Genomic DNA, 17,903 nt, shown 5'->3' on the forward strand with positions numbered 1-17,903 from the left:
AATCCCACTTATTAAACCTGACAGGGCACACCTGTGAACTGAAAACCATTTCCGGTGACTACCTCTTGAAGCTCATCAAGAGAATGACAAGAGTGTGCAAAGCAGTCATCAAGGCAAAAGGTGGCTACTTTGAAGAACCTAGGATATAAGACATATTTTCAGTTGTTTCACACTTTTTTGTTAAGTATATAATTCCACATGTGTTAATTCATAGTTTTGATGCCTTCAGTGTGAATGTACAATTTTCAAAGTCATGAAAATACAAAAAAATCTTTAAATGAGAAGGTGTGTCCAAAATTTTGGTCTGTACTGTACATCGTTTCCTATTGAGTTCCCCTTTTTGTATTATTGCATCATTTCATCTACACAACCCTTAGTAATCCATTGATTTCAATCCGCATTTATCTGCGTCACAGAGACAGTGTGCATGCTCCGCTCTCGATGTCTCCGGGACTTCTGATGGCGCTCATCACATGACCCGCTTGCGTTCCACGCTTGCGGTCATTGGGCGCCGGAAGGAAGATTCTCATTCAAAGAAGCAGGTACAACAGCGTCATGCATCTATTAAGTCTCACATGAGTCGGGCACTCTGGGACTCCCATTGGCCACCTTTATATTTAAATATTTTAGTCACCCTTCACCCTGACACGCCCCTGGAAGAAGCTGGCAGCAAAACGCGCGTCGGGGTGAGAGGACGCAGCTGGTGACTTCTTCCACCGTCCAGGATTACTACGCTCAGCCTTACATACAAGTGTCACCTCTAGGGTACCCTCTGATTATACCTATAGGCATTTGCCATTCATATCCCTAGGCTCCCATACCAATGTTGCATCTATGCCTCACTTGTTCACTACACGAACACTGATCCTAATCACTTAGCATTATCCCTGTCAGGTCTATACTGTATGCATTTGCATTTGATATTTGTACTTTCTGGTTTGGAATTTTTTTGCTATCTAAGGCCTCTTTCACACGTTCATGTTTCTAGTACGTGTGGTGACAGTTTCTACGCGTACTGGAGACACTGACATATGTGATAACATTCAAATCTCTGTGTCTGCGCACGTCAGTGTGTTTTTACGGATCATGTGCTCCACACGCTGACATGTCAATTTTCTTGCGGATACACGGTCCGCAAAACGTCCCACATGGATGACATCTGTGTGTTATCAGTGTGACACGTACCGGCGCCAGGGAATCAATGCTACAGTTTGCGCTGTTCCCAAGCGCCAGGTGCTGAACACTGCCCTCATCATGGTTACTGCCGGCACTGCGATCAGCACCAGCAGGCACAATGATGAGGGTAGTAGTGTCTGCTCCCCCAGTGTCCACCAGTGTAAAAATAAGATTAAAATAATAAAATTCATATAGTCACTTGACCAGAGATGTCCCCCGCTGTAATCGTGTGACTGCTGACGCTGAGGAGCCGAGGAGAATGAGCTCAGGAGCGGTGTCCTGTCACTCAATGAGTGCAGCTCCGGAGCCGCTCGCTGGAGCAAGTCATTCTACCAGGCTCCTCTGCTGAATGTCCCTCACTACCAGCGCCCCTATGACAATGACTCGCCCCCTGGGCCGTGGGGCACTCGGATCCGGGTAATAGGGGGAACGATGGGAGTAGTAGTGGCAACCCGGTTCCGTGGCTCAGGGTGGTCAGGCCTGTGGTAGTCCGTTATGTGCTGATGTTTATGTCCGACTACGCCACCCGTGGATTGCGGTTATTAGGAACCGCCGCTGCATGCAGACCGCTGGGGCTGATGAGGTGTGCAGCTAGGGTAGTGTGACTCCCCACGGGAAGAGTGCGGCCCCAGGGCAGTATAGTGGATGGTGGCAGTGCTGGTAGTGCTGGAGGAGCAAGGAGCACACAGACAACAGGTTGCAGTCCAGGGTCTTTACTAGAACAGGTAAACTGACCCACAAACAGTCCCGGCTAGGAGGGGACCTGGATGTCTGAGAGCAACGGGGAAATTGGCCCTGGTCAGGGTGAGGGTGTAGGCCTACCGTGCTTTCTGCGCACCTTCTGGCTATCTCCGCCTGATAGGGTAACAGCCCACGTTTCCGAGCTTTCCGTGTATTCTCGCCTGTATGGCCTGCGATGTGGGTTCCTTTCTGCTGCCAGCCTTGTACGGCTTTACTGGTCCCTTCGGTTGTGGCAGGGCCTCCAGGCTTCTTAGGCCAAGGAATATACAGTCCCTTGCGGACTGGTTCTCTGCTGGGGGATGTGGAATCCTTCCAGCCTCAGACACCAAAGTCTGGTAAAGTCAGTCTCTGATTTGCCAAGACAGGCCTGCTTCGCCTCTTGTCTCTGGCTGGTGGCTCTCCTACTGCCACACTTCCTCTTAGGTGCAATCAACTTTCTGTCCCTGCTCCACTCTGGGACACGTCTCAGTGCTGAGACAGGCCATCCAGTTCTCTCTAACCCTGCCCCCAGTACCAGCTTTTATAGGGGCAGCCTGCTCCCCCTACTGGCCTGAGACAGGAGGCATTGCATGCTAATGTTCTCCTGACTAGAGAACCTCCCCCTTGCTCTCAGACACAGCTTTAATTACACTTGTGGCATCCAGGCCAGGGTGACACATTCCCCCCTAGTGAAATGTAGTACTCCGGGACTAAACAATAAACAAGGACAATATGCATAACCATAAAACAATAACAGAGAGACGACGCACAGATTGAGTTCTTAAGGTCACAGTGACCGGGTGTCCATATAACCAGAACAAAGGGAGCCTTAACCAGGTGGGGGTCTGTCCTACCCCAAGTCCTTTACAGTCTTAGTTCATTCCTGGGTTAGGCTCCGAACGCAGTCCATACAAGGTCCCGGTTATAAAAAGTCCATAACCTTTGAGTCCTTACGGTAGCTGCAAGAAACTGAAACACAGAATTACCAAACATGCATGTAACTTGGCAAACAATTCAACATTTGGCAACAGGGTTATTTACAATCTTAGTACACTCTATATCTTCCAGCGAGCGGGTATCTGTCCCTTTGTGCTCCTGGTTGACCTACGTAGCCCACTGTCTGGTGGTGGACCAACCTGGCTTTCCCCACTAGCGTTAGGGGTACAGCTACCAGCTGGGTGTACAGGTAGGGCAGGCAGCTGTCTGCGGGTTCTTTGGCTTACCGCAGGCATGGCAGGCTCACTGTCAGCAGAGGGTTGACTCTCCTGGGCTGCTGGTACAGGCTCTTCTGCCTCTGGAACCGCTTGCTCCTCTTCACCTTCCGGCTCTGGTGTTGGTTGTTGCTGTGCCGGTTGCAGGAAATGCAGGACGGGTACCACTATGGCATCATTTATGCGAGTCCAGGACTGAGGGAACTCTCCGAGAACGGTGCTGATCTTTTCTTCCTTGTCCTCTGCGGGTTCAAGGTCACTCTGATCCTCTTCTGCACTATGGAGTTGCTCGGGGCATCTTTTGAGGTGGTCTCTGGAGACGACACTAGTGGTTTCTCCTCAATCCTTGGTGATTACGCACACCTTTGGGTTGTCGTGGTCAGACTGCAGTACGGTGTAGGGTTCCCTTTCCCACTGGTCGTCTAACTTATGTAGCCTTCTTTTTTGCTTTAGGACTTGCTCACCAGGTTCTAGGGGACCAGCAGGGGCGTGTTGATTGAAGAGTCTTTCTTGCTTCTCTCTCACCTGGGCCAGGCTCTTCTCCACACTCTCCTGTACCTTCTTGTACTGCAGTTGCCTTTCCGCATCCCAGTCCGCATGCGAGGAGGTGTCCTCAGGTATTAGGACTCCCATCTCCAGGTCTACGGGCAGCTTACCTGGTCTGGCTCGCATCAGGTAAGCCGGGGTGCAGTTTGTAGCATTCACCGGGATATTGTTGTATAGGTCTATCAGGTCCGGCAGTTTTTCTGGCCACAGGCTGCGTTCCTCCAGGGGCAACGTCTTCAGGAGATCAATGACTATATTGTTCATCTTCTCACACATCCCGTTGGTTTGTGGATGGTAAGGCGTTGTCCGAATTTTCTTACAGCCATGGAGGTTGCAGAACTCCTGGAAGATTTCAGCCTCGAACGCTGGACCCTGGTCTGTCAGAACCTGTTCCGGATACCCGTGTGGACCGCAGAAATATTGCTGGAAGGCTCTGGCCGCTGTTTGGGCTGTCAAGTCCTTTACCGGGACCACCACTAGAAAACGGGAATAGTGGTCCACGATTGTCAGGGCATAGATGTATCCTGACCGGCTTGGAGCCAATTTGACGTGGTCCAGAGCTACCAGCTCAAGAGGCTGCGTGGTGACGATGGGCCTCAAGGGTGTCTTCTGGCTGGTGCAGTCCTTCCTCCTTAGGTGACAAGGGCCACAGTCTCTGCACCATTTTTCTACAGCTCCTCTCATGCCGACCCAAAAGAACCTTCCTCTTAGTAGGAACTCCAGTTTCTTCCAACCGAAGTGTCCCGCTCTGTCATGGTAAGCCCCCAGGAGCATAGCTGCATCCCGCCTTGGGACCACGACTTGCCAGATCAGCTCGTGCGTCCGGTGGTTGACAATCCTTCTGCACAACTTGACTTCGTAGAGGAACAGCTTGCTCTTCTCCTTCCATAGCTGCTTGGCTTCCTCTGGGGCATCTGGATCTAGGTGGGCGTCTTCCCGGGTCAGCAGATCTTTCACCAGGCGGACTGCAGGGTCACTATCTTGGGTCTCGGCCCAGCTGTGGTGAGGTAGGGGATTCATCATCACAGTTGTTAGATCCTCCTCCTTCATGCGGTGAGAGTGTTGAGCGGCTCCATACCGGTGAAACGTGGGGAGTTCTACCTCCTCCAGCTCTTTTGGGTCTTCGTCACCTTCAGGTAAGTGAGGCATTCTTGATAGGGCGTCCGCGTTGGCGTTGGTTTTGCCTGCCCGGTACTTGATCACGAAGTCATAGTTGGAGAGACGGGCCATCCACCGCTGTTCCAGGGCACCCAGTCTTGCATTGTCCAGGTGTGTCAACGGGTTGTTGTCTGTGTTCACGGTGAACTTTGCGGAGGCCAGGTAATGCTTGAAGCGTTCCGTCACGGCCCACACCACCGCCAATAATTCTAGCTTGAAGGAGTTGTAATTCTCCGGGTTCCTCTCGGTGGGCCTCAGCCTCCGACTGGCGTATGCGATCACCCGTTCTCTGCCCTGTTGGTTTTGGGACAGTACGGCTCCCAGTCCCACATTACTGGCATCTGTGTGGAGAATGAAAGGCTGGCCGTAATCAGGGTAGGCCAGGATCTCATCCCCCGTGAGGGCCATCTTTAGCTGGCGGAAGGACTCCTCTTCCGGTTTATCCCACTTGAAGGGTGGCTTTTGACTTCGGGACTTAGACTGTCCGATCAGGAGGTCCTGCATAGGAGCTGCCATCTTAGTGAACCCGGGGATGAACCTTCGGTAGTAGCCTACCAACCCGAGAAACTGTCTCACCTCTTTGATGTTCGAGGGGCTTGGCCAGCTCTTGATTGCCGTGACCTTGTCAGGGTCGGGGGCCACTCCTTCCGCGCTTACCACGTGCCCTAGGTACTGGACCTTTGGTTTCAGCAGGTGACACTTCGATGGTTTCACCTTCAGGCCATAGCCTGCCAGGGCTTCGAACACCTCAGCCAGGTGCTTGAGATGGTCCTCGTAGGTCTTCGAATAGACGATCACGTCGTCCAGGTAAAGGAGGACCGTCTCGAAGTTTCGGTGCCCTAGACAGCATTCCATCAGCCGCTGGAAGGTCCCTGGTGCGTTGCAGAGCCCGAAAGGCATACAGTTGAATTCGCTCAGTCCCATCGGGGTGGTGAAGGCGGTCTTCTCCTTGTCAGCCTCTGCCACAGGAACCTGCCAGTACCCACTAGTAAGGTCCAAAGTAGAAAAGAAGTTAGCAGATTTTAGTGCGGCTAAAGACTCCTCTATTCTAGGCAGCGGATATGCGTCTTTGTGGGTGATACGGTTGATTTGTCTATAGTCCACGCACATTCTCATGGTGCCGTCTTTCTTTTTCACCAGAACCAAGGGGGCTGCCCAGGGGCTACAGCTATCTCTAATGACCCCAGCTTCTTTCATCTCTCTTAGCATGCCCTTGGCGTTCTGATAATGTGCAGGGGGTACAGGCCTGTGTCTCTCTTTTATTGGTGGGTGGCTCCCTGTGGGGATGTGGTGTTCTATCCCCTTTACTCTGCCGAAGTCTAGCGGGTGCTTACTAAAGACTCTCTCGTACTACCACCCGGTAGACTCCTTGTTTTTGGTGCACGGGAGTGGAGTCAGCACCCACGTGGAGTTTCTGGCACCAGTCCTCCTTTTGTTTCTGGGAGCCATTACCCTCCGCCTGTGGAGATGGAGGCAAGGGTTCCACGGCCCTGATAGCTTTGTGTTCGACAACAAACAGTTTGGCGAGTGTAGCGTACCTGGGTAAGTGTACCTCCCTCTCCCCAATGTTGAGGATGCGGACGGGCACCCTCCCATGACGGACATCAACCACCCCCCGGGCTGTCAAAATGGTGGGCCTGCTGTCTGAGTACACGGGTTCTACCATGGCTTGGTAGTCTCTACCTCTCAACCCGATTGCAGTCCGACACCAGATCATCATTTCACTTTTGGGAGGCATGGAAATGGGGAATGGGTCACTCAGTCTTACGCTACCGATCTCACCACCAGACAGTTCTACCTGCTGCCGTCTCATCAGGGCTTTTATCTCCTTGTTGAGGACTCTCTGTTGGCTGGAACTAGCATTCACCGCCACCTGTTGTAGAATTACAATTACCTCTGAAAGACAATTTTCAATTACGTTAGTACCCACAGTTATTTTAGGGTGACTTTCATGACGGTCAATGTCCACAATAATCACTCCCTGTGCCGGCAGTTCAACTTTACCAATTTTAATGGTCATCTCCTTGAACCCCATCTGCGGAACGGGTAAGCCATTACTGGCGATGATGCTCAAGTTACTGTCTGGATACCGTGTGATATCAGCATCAGTCCAATACTGCTTAAAAAGTACATAAGGGATTGTGGTTACTTGCGACCCAGTATCCAGCAAGGCGCTCATGGGGATACCGTCCAGCACCACGGGTAAAACCGGGCGCCCACCAACGTACTTATCACGCCAATTATAAGGGCCTGGTGATCTTATGCCTGGGGGTCGGCCCTCTGCCCCAGGTTGGACCCGTTTAAATTACAGTACCTGGAAATGTGTCCGGGCTGGTTGCATCGACGGCAAATGGGCTGTCCATCCTCTGCGTAGCGGTCTGTGGGCCTCCCTCGGAACGACGGGATCCTCCTCTGTCGATGCCACGGGACATCCTCCGGACTTGAAGCCAGCTCGATGGGTCTTGACGGGTCCACTTGCAACGCCTGGACGGTCCTGGTCAACGCCGCGACGCTCCTGGTTAGCTCCTGGACTTGGTGGTGCAGGCCTTTCGACGGGGCTTGGTTCAGGGCCTGTGCATCAGCCTCCACGGAGTCCATAGAGGAGGGCGCCTCCTCCTGGTGGTAGGTGATAGCAGGGCGCCGGGGGTTTATAGCGCCACTGGTTGCAGATTCACGGAGCACCCTTATGGCCCTGTCCTTAAATTGGGCAAAGGTCAGGTCGGGGTTCTGAAAGAACATGAGGCGCAGTTGGGCCCTGTGGGCGCTAGACAGCAGACCTTCTATGAATTGTTCTGTTAGCAGCTTATCGGTTTCCTGCACACTGCCAGGGTCAGTTTGTTGAATAGCCTTCAAGGCTTCCTGCAGATTTAGAGCATAGTCTCTGATGCTGTCCTGTGCCCGCTGCTTACATCCATAGAACCTCATTTTAATCTCAGCGGAGGTACGTGTATCAAAGGTACCCCGCAGCCGGGCCAGAATACCCTTCACAGTCCTTTTCTCCTCAGTGGGCCATGATTTTACCTCCCTTTGGGCTGCGCCAGTTAACTGCCCTGTCAATATGCTGACCTTCTGCTCCTCTGTCAGGGGGTAAACCTGGAACAAACTGTATAGCCTTTCCTTAAAGTCAGTTAGGGCATGGGGCTCCCCTGAGTACTTGGGCAACCAGGCCGCTCCAGGGATGTAGGGCAAGGAAAAGGGCATCACCGCTGCTGCAGCTGCGTTGGTGGTAGTGGGCCCCTCTGTGTCCGACATCTTCCTCCCCCCTAGTTAAGCGTGGCCTACCTTCCGACGATCCTTTTCTGTAGGCCGCGGCTCCGCTGCTGCTGCTATGGACGAGGACCTGGCGTCGTGTCCTGATGACGTCAGCGTCGCTCTCTCTCCCTTCCAGGACCTTGCGCAGCCTCGGTGCGGTTTTGACGTCCACGCCCCTCTTCTTCCCGCGCAGCGTCCTGAAGATGGCGTCCGATGGCGGTAAGCAGCCGTGGATGGCGGGAAGACGGCAGAAGACGGCGGGAAACGGTCCAAGATGGCGTCCGATGGCGGGAATCGGCTCCGGATGGCGGGAAACGACTCCGGACGGCGGGAAACTTCGCCACAGGTAAGTTACAAAAGTCTTTTTCAGGCACGCAGTGCCCCGTGGTTGCGGGCACGAAATCCTGCCGACTACACCCAAGCTGACTCACCCCCTGGGCCGTGGGGCACTCGGATCCGGGCAATAGGGGGAACGATGGGAGTAGTAGTGGCAACCCGGTTCCGTGGCTCAGGGTGGTCAGGCCTGTGGTAGTCCGTTATGTGCTGATGTTTATGTCCGACTACGCCACTCGTGGATTGCGGTTATTAGGAACCGCCGCTGCATGCAGACCGCTGGGGCTGATGAGGTGTGCAGCTAGGGTAGTGTGACTCCCCACGGGAAGAGTGCGGCCCCAGGGCAGTATAGTGGATGGTGGGAGTGATGGTAGTGAGAGTCCCAGTGCTGGTAGTGCTGGAGGAGCAAGGAGCACACAGACAACAGGTTGCAGTCCAGGGTCTTTACTAGAACAGGTAAACTGACCCACAAACAGTCCCAGCTAGGAGGGGACCTGGATGTCTGAGAGCAACGGGGAAATTGGCCCTGGTCAGGGTGAGGGTGTAGGCCTACCGTGCTTTCTTCGCTCCTTCTGGCTATCTCCTCCTGATAGGGTAACAGCCCACGTTTCCGAGCTTTCCATGTATTCTCGCCTGTATGGCCTGCGACGTGGGTTCCTTTCTGCTCCCAGCCTTGTATGGCTTTACTGGTCCCTTCGGTTGTGGCAGGGCCTCCAGGCTTCTTAGGCCAAGGAATATACAGTCCCTTGCGGACTGGTTCTCTGCTGGGGGATGTGGAATCCTTCCAGCCTCAGACACCAAAGTCTGGTAAAGTCAGTCTCTGATTTGCCAAGACAGGCCTGCTTCGCCTCTTGTCTCTGGCTGGTGGCTCTCCTACTGCCACACTTCCTCTTAGGTGCAATCAACTTTCTGTCCCTGTTCCACTCTGGGACACGTCTCAGTGCTGAGACAGGCCATCCAGTTCTCTCTAACCCTGCCCCCAGTACCAGCTTTTATAGGGGCAGCCTGCTCTCCCTACTGGCCTGAGACAGGAGGCATTGCATGCTAATGTTCCCCTGACTAGAGAACCTCCCCCTTGCTCTCAGACACAGCTTTAATTACACTTGTGGCATCCAGGCCAGGGTGACACAACAACTCCTCCTGGCAGGGGAGAAAGAAATGGTAAATGGCATGGCTAAAATTTGCCTCAACATCCATCCCTCTTTCTATTCTACTTGTACACACACGGCTCCGCTCCGTACACCTCGTACACGCGCGGCTCCGCTCTGTACACCTCGTACACGCGCGGCTCCGCTCCGTACGCCTAGCACAAGCGCGGCTCCGCTCCGTACGCCTCGCACACGCGCTGCTCCGCTCCGTACGTCTCGTACACGAGCTGCTCCGCACGCCTCGTACACACAATTTTGGGCAAAGTAGCAGTGTGTGGTACTCATTGTATTAGGCTCATTGTATTAGGCTGCATCTAGCCTGGAAAATAATTTTGGGCATAGTAGCAGTGTGTGGTACTCATTGTATTAGGCCATCTATACCAAGCTCCACCAGCTTTGAAATTAATAATAATTTTTAGCTGCATCTAGCCCGGAAAATAATTTTGTGCATAGTAGCAGTGTGTGGTACTCATTGTATTAGGCCATCTATACCAAGCTACACCTGCTTTGAAATTAATAATAATTTTTAGCTGCATCTAGCCCGGAAAATAATTTTGAGCCTGTAGCAGTGTGTGGTACTCATTCTATTAGGCCATCTATACCAAGCTCCACCACCTGTGTATGTAATAAAATAGTTTTACTGCTTCTAACCCAGCCAATCCTTTTGGGCTAGTACCACAGTTTGGCCACTCAGCTCTGCTCGGCTTCCATCCATCGTTTTTTGTGCAAACAACTACAGAGTCGTCAATTAGTTAACCACCAAAATGAGTGGCAAAAGGCCTGCTGCTGGTGGAAAGGGGAACAGGCGTGTTGGGAAGGAAAAAAAAGGTTGTGTCCGTGGGGTAGGATTTAAAGCAACAGTAACATCTGCAGAAGAAAGACCATCTTCCAGCCAAACTAAAATGTCTACTTCTTTTAGCGGACAATGTGATAAGATCCCTTTCTTACGGCCACGCCCATCGCTACAAATTCCAGATGAGGCACAAAAACAGCAGGTGCTTCAACGGATATCAAGTGCTCCTTTAAGTGGGCTCTCCTCCACCTCAACTTCAACATCACAAATACTCCAGTCCTCAGAGGTGTCACCCCAATCGCACTTGCTTCCTCACAGCTCCCAAGTCTCCAGCTGCCCATCTGAGTATGGGGTAGCACAGATGGTTGAGTCTGCAGAGCGGTTTACTCATACTATAGCCTGGGAATCAGAGGTCTGCTCCAGAGCTTCTGTGAATCCAGACGAGGAATAGATCTGCATTGATGCCCAGAATCTTTATGAGTCAGGTCCAGGCCCAGATGAAGAAGGTTCTGAGCATAATGTAGACCCTTGTTCCCAAACTGTAACTCCTGTTGGTGGAGACAATGATGAAGACAATGATGAGACTCAAATACCTGATTGGAGTGACAACTTGTGTTTTCGGTCAGGGCAGGAAGAGGTTGCCTCTGAGGATGACGGGTGTGAGAACACACAGAGTGATGATGACGAGGTTGGAGATTCCACTTACTGTCAACCCACAGTCAGCCAGTCAATGAGGTCAGCAGAGGAGGTGGAGGAGGATGCTAGTGGTGACGAGGTTAGGTTGCGCCTTCCTGGACAGAGACGTAGTACTGGAAGCACGTCAACAACTGCATCCTCAAACACAACTGTGCCTCTGACCACAAGTCGTGGTGGCTCTTCAGGTCACATGGGCTCTAAGCCTTGCATAGCCTGGGCATTTTTTCAGATCGATAAGGATGACCCAACTCGTGTTATCTGTAACATTTGTCACCAAAAGCTAAGTAGAGGCCAAAAAATCCATAGTTTGAGTACTTCATGCATGAACCGTCACATGGATATGAAGCATAAGTTGCAGTGGGAAGCTCACTGTGCTACAATGTGGCCTAGCCGGCCGGGCCAACCGCCGTCTGCCCCATCTTGTGCATCCGCGGCCTCTTCATCCTCTGTGACTGGGGGGACAGCAGTCACACATGTTTTTGGATGCAGACCTGCCATCTCTTTACCCGCAACAGCGCCAGTGTGATTGGCAGGTCATCATTTCATTTGGAATTGAAACACCAGCTGGTGTTGAGCGCTCTCCGACATCGAGAGCACCACCTTTGGACCAAGGCAACCTAACTTTTCCGCCTGCATCTTCCTCACAGACCGGCAGTTTGCCGGGGACACCCTACTCAACCCCGTCTAAGCACAACAGCCAGCCCTCGGTCCCTCAGATGTGGACAAGTAAAGGACCATTTCCTCCTAGCCATGAGAAAGCTAAGAGGTTGAATTTCACCATCTGTAAGCTCTTGGCTACACAAATGCTGCCGTTCCGTCTGGTGGACACAGAGGATTTTCGAGACCTTATGTCTGTCGCAGTGCCCCAGTACCAGATGCCCAATCGGCACTACTTCTCAAAGAAAGGTGTGCCTGCGCTCCACCAGCATGTCGCACACAACATCACTGCTTCTTTGAGAAACTCTGTGTGTGACAGGGTACATCTCACCACAGACACTTGGACGAATAGGCATGGACAGGGGCGTTACATGTCGCTGACTGGGCACTGGGTAACTATGGTGACACCAGGACAAGGGGCTGCTGTCCCCACAAGTTGTGCGTCAATCCTCTTTATCTCAAAGTTCCTCCACTGCTTCTGCCTCCTCAACCTCCTCTCGGTCCTCCACCTACACCCAAAGCCTGTCTGGTAATGCCATCCGCCTTCTAACTGCGCAGAAGGAATCCTGCACACCTCCTTACTATGCTGGCCGCAGGGCTCAACGTCATCAGGCGGTTTTTACTTTGAAATGTCTGGGAAATGTGAGTTACACAGCTGAGGAGTTGTGGTCAGCTCTGGAGAACCAGTTTCATGAATGGTTGTCTCCACTGGACCTGCAACCAGGGAAGGCCGTGTGCGACAATGCTGCAAACCTGGGTGCGGCCCTTCACCGGGGCAATGTCACACATGTGCCTTGTATGGCTCACGTGTTGAACCTGGTTGTCCAGCAATTTTTAGCCCACTATCCCGGACTAGATGGCCTTCTGCAGAGGGCACAGTCGCTGTGTGATCACTTCCGCCGTTCACATCCCGCAGCTCAGCGACTTACATCTCTACAGAAGTCGTTGGGCCTGCCACTTCACCGGCTGAAATGCGATGTGCTGACACGGTGGAATTCAACTCTGCACATGTTGCAGCGACTGTGGCAGCACCAACAAGCCCTGGTGCAATACGTTGTGATGTATAGCCTGGGCCAACGAGATCCAGAGGTGGGGCAAATCACACTGGAGGAGTGGTCTCAGATCAGAGACCTATGCACCCTTCTGCACAGTTTTGAAATGGCGATGAAGATGTTTAATGCTGACGAAGCCATTATCTGCATGACTATTCCGGTGATTTACATGCTGGAGCACATGTTAAACAGAATTCGGAGTCAGGTGGTGGGACAAGAGGAGGTGAAGGAAGTAGAGGAGGAGGAGTTGTATGCAGAAGGGCTAACATCTGCAAAGTTCAGACGGTCGGCAGCACCAAGGCGGCAGGCATGGGAGGGTGGGGGAGAGGGATTAACCAGGGTGCATGTTAGCAGCCAAACTGTTGAGGAAGGTGCAGGAGCCAAGGAAGAAGTGGAGGACGAACTGGCGATGGGCATGGAAGACTCATCAGATGAGGGAGACCTTGATCACATTTCTGTTGTGCGAGGTTGAGGGGAGAGGGCAGAGGAAGGAAGCATGATTCTTACCTCGCCACCAACACAACAGGGACTTAGTGGTCCTGGATGCGCAAGACACATGAGTGCCTTCTTGCTGCACTACCTGCAACATGACCCTCGGATTGTCAGAATTCAAAATAATCCTGACTACTGGGTTGTCACACTCTTAGATCCCCGGTACAAAAGTAAATTTGCAGAAATAATTCCTGCCATAGAAAGGGATTCACGCATGCAGGAGTATCAGCAGAGGCTGTTACAGAATCTTACATCTGCTTTTCCACAAAACACCAGTGGTGCACGCAGTGAATCTCACAGTTCTAACTTGCCAACCGTGGGACTGTCGAGTCTTCAGCACTCAAACCGTAACAGAAACACAGTATCTGCCGGTAACAGCAATTTTGTGCAATCATTTCACCACTTTTTTAGCCCATCCTTTGCAAGGCCACAGGAGACAAGAAGTCTGACACATAGTCAACGCCTAGAGACGATGGAAAAGGAGTATCTCCAAGTGAACATCGAAGCCATGACTGTGTCACTGGACCCTTGCTCATTTTGGGCTTCCAATCTGGAAAAATGGCCAGAGCTCACCACTCACACCTTGGAGATCTTGTCGTGCCCCGCAGCCAGCGTTCTCTCTGAACGTGTGTTCAGCGCTGCTGGTGGTGTGCTGACAGATAAGCGCACGCAGCTGTCCACTGAGAATGTAGACAGACTCACGTTCATAAAGATGAACAAATCATGGATCCGCAAGGACTTTTCTACCCCTGTGTCATCCTGGGGAGAGTAAAAGCTTGAGGATTTGGTAAAATCACCTCACCAACCGTTTTAAGCAATTCTGGGGCAATTGATGCCACTTAAGTGGTGTCTGTGCCACAATTTTTGGAAAAAATGGAGACTCCTTTTGGAGTCCCCTTGCTGTGTTTTACGTGACGTTGGCATCGTCAATTCCAGGTGGGTTGGGTCACCCCCCCCCCTTTTAACTGTAAGAAACTACATACACTATGGCTTGGGGTAACACAGATGGTTGAGTCTGAAGACCTGTTTACTCAGAGGTCTGCTCCAAAGCTTCAGTGTCTGCTAGTCAGCGTAGAATTTTTAACTGCATCTAGCCTAGGCAATACTTTGGGCCTAGTAGCCCAGCTGCGAAGCTAGCTGCACTGCCTGTGTATCTAATAAGAATTTTTAAATGCATCTAGCCTAGGCAGACTGTGAAGACCCCCAACCAAACCCAGACGCTCCGCCCCCCTTTCCTTGACAATACAATAATGTAACTCTTACAACTGGATGGGTGAGGATCGTTCACAGCTTTATTAACTCTTTATACTCATTCCATTATAAAGGTATTTTATTTCTAAAATAATTCAGCTTGTTGCAGCATGCCCTGGGTCTCCACACCGGCAAGTTGGCCAACTAGTGTAACTCTCCAACATGTTCTTTCTATTTCCAGGCCACGGAGGATCCTGCGTACTCGTATGCAGGACTCTGACCCCCATCCATCACTCTTAACGCTTGTTCCACTCCGTCCTGGAGTCCTGACAGGAATATGTCCAGTCCAATATCCATTAAGTGAACACCGTCGGGCCGTATGAGGCCTGCTTTATCTCCTTCCAGTTGTCGGTGTTGTATCACTACACAGCCTCTGTCTCTTCTAAATTTTGCCATCCCAATATTTATTACCCGCCTTGTCCGTTCGATGGCCGTGATGTCTCGCGCACCTTGCCATACCGCTATCTGCACAATCTCTGACCATACTATAGTTAGTTTTGTGAAAAATTCTGTGAAGCGCTCAGTGTCTAGTTTCATTATTGCCATTAGTTATGCGCTCTTGTGATGACCTAGGTCATTTCCCCTGGCCTGTATAACTAAGATGACCGGACCTCTTGCCTCTTTCCCTACCTTGATTACCTCCATTAGTACCCGTGGCCATAGCAGGCCTCCAATACCTCTCCAGTTGAAATATGTGTTAAGAAACTAATTTCCTCCCGCCTGGGCGGACTTTCGCCCTTTTTCTGCCAAATATATATACGAGTGGCCTATCACCCACACTGTTGGCTTAGCATCACCTGTAAAAGAGACAAACCACGTTAGGATAACAAGTCCGATCTTATGTATCTCGCCAAACACGTGGATCGCCATCTCCCTATCCTCTGAACTTCCGTTTCTGACAGTCCTGCTCTTGCTGCTTCCGTGGCCGCGCCTATGCGGAATGAGTGTGTCCCATAATCTTTGGGGTGGTTCCCTGCCGATGTTATACATTTATTAAATATAGCTTGGAACTGGTATCTTGATAATGGCATTCCATCAATGTGTGATAGGAAGAAATTACTTTGTGATCTGATGGTTATATATGTTTTTACTATTGTTACCCAACTCAGTGTACCGTTTGTGGGTTGTAGAAGTACCCAAGTGCCCCTGCCCGCTGGAACTGTTTTCGATTGGCGTATGCGTAGAAGTATTGCATTATTGGCTATGACTACGTCCTGGTGTAATAAGCCTGCACTGGTGGTAATTTTGGATTGAGGGACTAATTCGCTTATGCATAGCGCCCCGAAGAAGGCGATCGCAAATGCAGTAGACAGTAGTGTTGCTTCAAATTGTGAGTGTCATGTTAATGGTGTTAGGGATATGATGTGAGAAATCAGTTTTAGAGACACGGAACGGGACGTCTACACTCGACTTGGCTGACCCCTTTTCCACCCTTTTATGGATTGTCTGATGATGAATCTCTTTGTCACATCTCCCCAATTCAGTAGTTGGAATTGAAATGCTACTCCGGTCAGACACCACTGCGCTGACGCCCCTGATATGCCCCTCATCATTAGCTGGTGGAGAAATTCTATGGTGACTTGTAATCTGGCTTGTTCACATTGGTCAACCCGTCTGCCTGCCACTAGTCGTGTCCACTCTTCCCATGCCTTACCGTATGCTTGCCACGTCGACGGGGCAACTGACGCTCTGATTAATGGCATCAACTATTCGCCACTAGATCCCATAGGGAGGGTGGGCAACTGTTGCCCGATGGGTGGGCGTTGGGGATAAGCTCTGTGAAAATCTGCCAATTGAATTGTGATAAAGCGTTAGCAGCAGCTTTAGACCCCTCAGCATCGTGACTAGCACGGACCCATACATTGTGTTTTAGGCACAGGAATGCTAGCCGGCGTACTAGGCCTAGCACTGGGAGAGACGATGATGCCATCTTATTAATGCAGTGCGCTAGGCTGGTGTTTTTTGTTATGAAGCATATATTTTTGTTAGCCAGGCGTGCGCCCCATATTTCTATTGCTACCACTATTGGGAAGAAAAATTATTTTCCGGGCTAGATGCAGCTAAAAATTATTAGTAATTTCAAAGCTGGTGGAGCTTGGTATAGATGGCCTAATACAATGAGTACCACACACTACTACTATGCCCAAAATTATTTTCCAGGCAAGATGCAGCTAAAAATTATTAGTAATTTGGAACTGGTGGGGCTTAGTATAGATGGCCTAATAGCATGAGTACCACACACTGCTACTATGCCCAAAATTATTTTACAAGCAAGATGCAGTTAAAAAATATTATTAATTTCAAAGCTGGTGGAGCTTGGTATAGATGGCCTAATACAATGAGTACCACACACTGCTACTATGCCCAAAATTATTTTCCAGGCAAGATGCAGCTTAAAATTATTATTAATTTCAAAACTGGTGGAGCATGGTATAGATGGCCTAATACAATGAGTACCACACACTGCTACTATGCCCAAAATTATTTTCCAGGCAAGATGCAGCTAAAAATTATTAGTAATTTGAAAGCTGGTGGAGCTTAGCATAGATGGCCTAATAGAATGAGTACCACACACTGCTAATATGCCCAAAATTATTTTACAGGCAAGATGCAGCTAAAAATTATTATTAATTTCAAAGCTGGTGGAGCTTGGTATAGATGGCCTAATACAATGAGTACCACACACTGCTACAGGCCCAAAAGGTTTTACTTGGCTAGGTGCAGTAAAAAATTTGTATTACATACACAGGTGGTGTAGCTTGCAACACAGATAGGCTACTCCACTGACTAACACACACTGCAAGAGGCTTAAAAGGATTTGCTTAGCTAGATTTAGCCAAATGCTGTGAAAAACACTTGCACAGCACTAAAACAGACCTGCCTGGTAAAAAGTGATAGGAACTGATGTAACCTAGCCCTCAAAAGGGCTGCAATTACAACTAGTCCTTACTCCCAACCTATCTGTCGATTTAAGAGCACAGACCTGCCTGCTAAAAGTGCTAGGAACTGCTGTAACCTAGCCCTCAAAAGGGCTGCAATTACAAACTAGTCCCTACTCCCTACACCTTTCTGTCTATTTAAGAGAAAATTTGCTTGCAATTCAGTTACACAATATAGCGCTAACAGCAGCAGCAGTGCCGTCTAACACTCAGCTGCAGCAGTGAGAAAATGGTGGCGACGGGGAAAATGGCTGGGTCTTATAGGGCAAGGACATGTGACATACACAGCCAATGACACATGCCCTTGTTTGTGTGAAAAAAAGCACTTTGCTCCGTGTGTGCGCTGCTGATAGGCTGACAGACTGCACCTCCCCACTGTAAATGCGGGAAAGAGAAAAAAAAATGGAGATCTTCATTATTTCTGCAGAGATCCATCCCCTGCCCCTCCCCCCGCCCCGCTGTACACTCAAACTGCGTAT

General features: G+C 50.7%; 1 protein-coding gene across 1 annotated transcript in view; it reads right to left on the reverse strand.

Moving 5' to 3' along the window:
- The window catches only part of LOC141191545 (uncharacterized), a 75,659-nt gene that overhangs the window by 22,491 nt on the left and 35,265 nt on the right, over window positions 1-17,903 (reverse strand). Inside the window, exon 8 of the mRNA XM_073661442.1 lies at window positions 11,283-11,291. Coding sequence (XP_073517543.1) covers window positions 11,283-11,291 — 9 coding nt within the window. The remainder of the gene's footprint in view (window positions 1-11,282; window positions 11,292-17,903) is intronic.

This window comes from Phyllobates terribilis, unplaced genomic scaffold (assembly GCF_046119375.1).
Source record: "Phyllobates terribilis strain yellow unplaced genomic scaffold, ASM4611937v1 Scaffold_47__1_contigs__length_9908305, whole genome shotgun sequence".
Classification (NCBI taxonomy): Eukaryota; Metazoa; Chordata; class Amphibia; order Anura; family Dendrobatidae; genus Phyllobates; species Phyllobates terribilis.